We start from the raw sequence: 6,313 nt of genomic DNA, 5'->3' as shown, positions 1-6,313 counted from the left end.
ATTAAATTAAAGCTGCTAACAAACACACATAGAAATGTAGTGTGTTTTGTAAATGAAGTTAATATTGCCACCAGGTGATCAACTTGTTTGACCCCTGACTTGATTGGCCTGGGTGCTTCTAGCCCTTACTGGCAACAGGGCAGTTGTAAAGCTCTGTAGCCATAGAGGCAATGTATGTTGATTGTTTTCCTCAGGAAGCAACAAGCACAAGTTTATTATGGCACCAAGAAAACATTTATAGGACATGGGTAATTGTAAGAGTTGCTCAGAGAACATGAAAACTGTGTCAATAAAACCTTAAAATCTGCTAAAGTCAGTTGAAACCAGAAAAACAATAATTTAAAAACTGTATCCAATCTTTCCATCTCCCAGGCCCAGCTGGAGGCCCAGAAGGCCACCCAGGACTTTCAGAGAGCCACTGAGGTTCTGCAGGCAGCAAAGGAAACCATCTCCCTGGCCGAGCAGAGGCTCCTGGAGGAGGACAGCCGGCAGTTTGACTCCGCCTGGCAGGAGATGCTGAACCATGCCACCCAGCGGGTGAGGAGGGGGAAAAGTGGGAATCTCTTCTTCAAAAACTGAATATTATTTTGGGTTTATTTGCTAGTTTTCTGTCAACAGGAAAAATAACACTTAAACTAAATGAACTTATTGTTAATGGTCCATCTACACCAGTTATGATGCCCACTGATTATGGAGCGCTGCGACCTGCAAAATCTTTTTTTTTTTTTTGTACTTTTTCATTTATGCAAATATTTCATGAAATGTGGAAGAAAAAAAAACAGGGTTCGTGGACCATTTCTAAGGTACTGAACCGAAATATTGGATGACACTGAATTCTGATTGGCTGTTGCAGGTTATGGAGGCAGAGCACACAAAGACGAAAAGTGAGCTGGTCCATAAAGAGACGGCAGCAAAATACACAGCAGCGACTGGACGCATGAAGCAGCTGGAGAAAAAACTCAAACGCACCATCAACAAGTCAAAGTAAGAGCTGAGCAGAATTTAATGGCACCTTAACTTATCTACTTCTGTTTGGGGAGTTTTAGAGCCACTGTTTGGGTGAAAAAGGCAATAATATATTGCTACATTCATTTTTTTTTTTTTTTTTTTTTGGCTTCTGAAATTGTTATTTGTCAAATAAGTGATCTCAAAACTTTTTAACACATTTACAAATCAAACAAATTAACTTCAATTGAAAGAAAAATTATCGCATTTTATCGTTTTGCCCATCGTGCATGGATCTAACAGATTCGTGAGCAAAAATTAGATGCAGGGACGCCTCCAGAATTTTTTTTCGTAGGGGTGGCCATACTTCCAGTTTTAATATGCTGTTGTCAAATATAGGCTACTTGAAAAATATGGCAGAAAATAATGATATGCCTGGTTAATTTCCTGTTATTATAGTTGATATGACTGAAAATGAGTACATATGAAAACCATATAACAAACAAATTCTAAAGCAGACTGTGTGAGCCAAATGTTCAGCATCCTGTTTTTGTTTTTTTAGTCATGACCATAGAGTCTCACTTATGGTCACACTAGAGAACTAAAACTTTCAAGATATTGGGCAGATTTTCTGCAGTCAGTTGTCATGTATGCCATGTGGAAAACAGAACCACAACACGAGACTGTAGCTGCTATTTTAGTGTTTGATGAGTTGAAATATCTTGCATATAGAACCTCAAATTAAACAATGGAAATTATGTAATAACAACAGATCTGCTCCTCTGAACGCAGCTGTTCAAACCTGCTTTGTTTTGCTTCAGTTTTCTGTAAAAGCATCACTGGCAGGTTACACTTCTTTCCATGCAGAAACTCTGTGACGTAGAGAAACTTTCATTTCCAGCCGCACTGAACGTGTTTCTTTTAATATTAATACAAAAGTCAGGTGTTAAAGGGGAAGTCTGGCTAAATGTAGCACAGTCATGGGTTCTATGGTATCACATGATAAAGGTTGCAGCTGGCAATATGAAATGTTTGAAATGTTGCTCAGAATGGCCAGAAATCCCCCTTATTTTACCCTAAAACGAAATAATTTCTCAAGGGGAAAGATTTTATTTTATTTTTTTACCAGCGCTGCAGTTTGGCAGATGGCTGTTTAGCTTCAGTTCAAAATATGAAGGGGAAAAAAATTACAAATGATCCAACAGAGTTAAGCTCCACACATTTTAATGTGAATGTTACATTCAAAATATCTATTACTGAAAAATGCAATCGATAGAAGTAATTTGCCCTTAATATACTAGAACTGCCTTATAACACATATACCTCATAACTTAAGGGTATCCAAGAAAATTGTAAAAAGGCCTTTTCAGGTTTTTGCAAATGAAAAAAACCTTTTAAACACAAGTTTTTATTTACCTTAAAAAAATTACTTAATTTCATCCAATGATACATATGAGCCTTACAAACTTAAATTCTCTACCATTAAAACCACACAGATGAGAGCTGCTGCTTATACTAACATGCTGCAAACAACTTGGAGTTTAGTTTGCTGTGTAGGAAAAAGTACATTTGAGCTTTGAGGCTTCAACCTCAAATAAAACTTTAGTTGAAGAATTGCAAAGTTGCATAAGCTCCCCCTTAAGTCTCATATCTTATCATTCAGAGAGGCTGTTTTTGTCTGTGTCGGCCTCCAACTCCCACTCTCTCTCTCACTGTATTTCATTAAATTCTGCAATATGTGAATTTGCATTTGAGGCATCTTCTTCTGCACAAAGATCTAGAACAGGAAGGACCATCTACTACCAAGAGCAGTTTTTGTACTTTTTGTAGGGAAGTGTACCTTTTGTAAGCCACACTTCCTTTCTCATCACTGCAATTCAAACATTGATTTGAAGTATTTGTTAGAGAAATCGCTAGCACATAGTTTCACTTAACTTTTTCTAGTCTGTTTGTCTGTAATTTAGGTTTAGATGAATTTCTGGTAATTCCAAAAGTTTCACAACTGTTTTATTGGGGTTTTTTTGTAACTGTTATAAACCTTTTGTCCCATTCACCCTCCCTATTTATGACTAAATAGGCAGCAACAACTACTCAAAAACCACCAAAGAAGGAAGAAAAGAGAGTAAACTCTCACCATCTCTCATCCATTTTGCTTGACAGACACAAGTATTTGTTGAATTTTAGATCCAGAGTTTGCTTACAAGACAGAACCATCAGATTTACATTCAGTCGAGTTTCCCAAAACAATTATCTGGTTCCCACGTGAACACTGAAACTGATTTTGCTTGCTGTAATTGTTTCTCTTGGGCATACTGGCTATGAAATCCATGATCTGTGTTTGGTGCTTTACATTCCACAGTTTATCAAAAGATAGCATGGGGCTTTATCAGTGGCTAATTCCCAGAATTAAAGACGATAGTCTACAACGTTTCCCCGTTTATCACGATGTGCATACTGTAACTCGCAGCAGGAACGGTGCAGAATTACAGAGGAAATCAAATACAGATACTCCACTTAACTCATTACTAACACAAAGGCAGGCTTGTGCATTTAGTTCTCCACCATTTGCACTTTCACTCAGTATAAGTTATTTTTCTCTAATACATGCTGACAATATTTTATGTAATCATTTTACTTACTATTTCAAGAATCTGAGTACCTATCAAAATGAGCATACGCATAAAAAATAAAGGTTGATATTTGCTCTGTTGTTGATGTTTACCCTAAACGGCACCAAAAAGAGCTGCTGCAATCTTTTTTGGTAGAATTTAAAACAATGTCTTTCTTGTCACACGATCTAGTCGCTGTTGCTCGATCAGTGAAGTCCCAGCTCCGATTATTAAAGCTGGAATCTTCTAACTGAATTATCAGCTGCAGCCTTGCCGTGTGTTGCCTCAGCAGGGTGTTAATCCATTTTGCATCGTTCGCTCATCCAACATCACAGCCCCCTTTATCTCCCTTTCCTTTGCTGGGTTGCCATGGTGATGATGTGGGTACCGGTCTTTTCTAGGTTAGTCTGTTTTTCCCCCCACGTTCTGTCTGTCCTGACCTCTGCTCCTCCTCCTCCTTCACAGGCCCTACTTTGAGATGAAGGCGAAGTACTATCTGCAGCTAGAGGTATGTGACCCACTGTTGTGCTTTTACAAACCACTTACCACCTCTGTTCTGTTTTATTGTTTCTTTAGACACTGTCAGATCCTAATACAGGGTTAAACAGCTTGACCAGAAACTGCAGTGACTTTTTCTTCTTTTTAATTGAATGTAGATCAACCCGTGCTTGAGGGTTTAATCAGATTAAAGCTGTTTATTCCCAAACTTGATTAGAAATCGCAGCTGTTAGCATTGTTAGAGAGAAAGTGCATCATGCTTTGTTTTATGCCATCTAATTAGCATGAGACACTGCATCAGTAATGTTGATTTTTGTCTTCTGCAGGACATGGAGGAAACTACATTTTTGCATTTAAATATATTAAACTTTCATGAGGTGGTTCTAAAATGTTTGTGTGTTTCTCCTTTGGAGAGGACAGCAGCTGTAGTCAGCTCTAATTCTAGTCGACAGCAGAATACAAAGCTTCCACCTCTGAGCATCAAAGATCTGAATTGTCAGACCTTCCTTAGCACAGAGAAACAACACTCCAAATTTTCGTCTTTCTGTAGACTGACCCAAAATCGCCTGTTTATTTTTCCCCCAGAACCTGAAGAAGACTGTGGATGAGAGGCAGGTCAAGCTCTTTCAGGCAAAAGGCGAATACAAGACAGCTCTCAAGAACCTGGAGATGATTTCCGATGAGATCCATGAGCGACGGCGTACCTCTGCCATGGGCCCCCGGGGACGCGGCGTTGGCGCAGAGGGGAGCAGCATTTCTGGGGACGACATCTCCAACTTTAAGATGGACTCGGACGGAGTGTCCAGTGAGTACAAAAACAGTCTTCTTGTCCTTCACTTCATCTCATTAGTCTGTCAAAGATGCTGGTTACGTGGACTCACTGCAAATGTTGAACTGCATGTCTCTGCACACTTCAGCACGACTCAAATGATTCTCTGGACACTTCAGATGATTCAAAGGCTAATTAGTAAAGGTTAAACGTTTCCATGTTTTTGCTCTGTCGATCCGTGCAGCATCAGCTGCTCACTTTGGTGCCTCTCTAAATGTCAGCGATTGCTGTAATGAGATTTCGTTGCAGTCTTGTTGCCATTTAGCAGCACTTAGTGTTAAAGACAACTGAGAAACTTTGAAAACATGGCAGACAAGGAAATCACACCTAGGTCTTATGTGTTAATAAGCATGCTCTATCAGAGGGTATCTGTGGGATGCAATAACTGTCTATTTAGCAAAATCTAACTCTTACTCTAAAGATCCATCCACACAGAGGAGACCAGCAGTGATGCAGTGAGACCACAGAAGGTCAATAAATTTAGTGATTTGTAGGTCTTCAGTTAAACCTTTAATTTTTAGATGAGCTACTAGAGGGAAGAATGATGCTGATTGCCATATTAGGGGCTGGTAAATATATCTGAGGGTTGTCTATACAACTGAATTAGAAGGTTACCAGTTGTGTGTAGTTACCTATGCAGTCAGTAAACCTCCTATTGCCAGGAGACTGGCCATTAGAGACCAACTGTTAGCTCTAAGCAATGCACAATAGCAAATTTCATATGTGAGCAAGGATAGAAAGTTATTCCAACCCTTAAAATAGGCCTCACAGGTTGTCAATCAACAGCAAATTAATTGTTGCATGTTATTATTTGCTAGGTTGTTCAATCTTAGGCAGCTATAATCTGAATTAAGTAAAACCTGGAGCTAGGTCGGGCAGGCAGCTAATGCTTCACTGAGTCATATACTAAACACAGCCTCTCAATGTGGAGGTTTATTCGAGCTGTGAAATCTCACCCGTCTCTCTGTGTGATAATGTCAGTGCCGCAGCCTGGTATTATAACCCTGCCACCACCCTAGTTTTATCCGTACGCTCTAGGGAGATGTATAGACTCATCGATTTCATGTGTTACATATTTTGAGAAGGTGATAAGCTCGCAGCTTTGATGCCAAACTCACACTCTGTTATGCTGCAGTAATAAATTACATAAATTGTTTGACAAAAAGCAGTTTGGGGGGGTTTGAGACCAATGATGGGACAAAACAAGATATTAGGAGGCGGCATAGGAAATATAAATTTTAACTCTTCAGTACTTTTAATGGTGTTACCATAGTAACAGCAGTTCAGTCCAGAGAGACACTGATGCGTGGCTAAAATTAAAGTTTACTAATTTTACATTCATGTAATTTGATTTATGTTAGGAAGATGTAACACTTTGTGTGAATATGATGTGACAGATGAGTCCTCTCACTTCTATTTATATCTGTTCGGA

General features: G+C 39.1%; 1 protein-coding gene across 1 annotated transcript in view; it reads left to right on the top strand.

The window, feature by feature from the left end:
• sh3bp5b (SH3-domain binding protein 5b (BTK-associated)) overlaps positions 1–6,313 on the top strand; it is a 30,072-nt gene that overhangs the window by 21,235 nt on the left and 2,524 nt on the right. Inside the window, exons 4-7 of the mRNA XM_005739179.1 lie at positions 373–537; positions 854–984; positions 4,020–4,062; positions 4,638–4,857. Coding sequence (XP_005739236.1) covers positions 373–537; positions 854–984; positions 4,020–4,062; positions 4,638–4,857 — 559 coding nt within the window. The remainder of the gene's footprint in view (positions 1–372; positions 538–853; positions 985–4,019; positions 4,063–4,637; positions 4,858–6,313) is intronic.

The sequence above is a fragment of the Pundamilia nyererei genome, unplaced genomic scaffold, assembly GCF_000239375.1.
Source record: "Pundamilia nyererei isolate P.nyererei 1_Seehausen unplaced genomic scaffold, PunNye1.0 scaffold00090, whole genome shotgun sequence".
NCBI classification, from domain to species: domain Eukaryota; kingdom Metazoa; phylum Chordata; class Actinopteri; order Cichliformes; family Cichlidae; genus Pundamilia; species Pundamilia nyererei.
The sequence above is the reverse complement of the archived record's forward strand: the minus strand, read 5'-3'. Positions and strand labels throughout refer to the sequence as shown.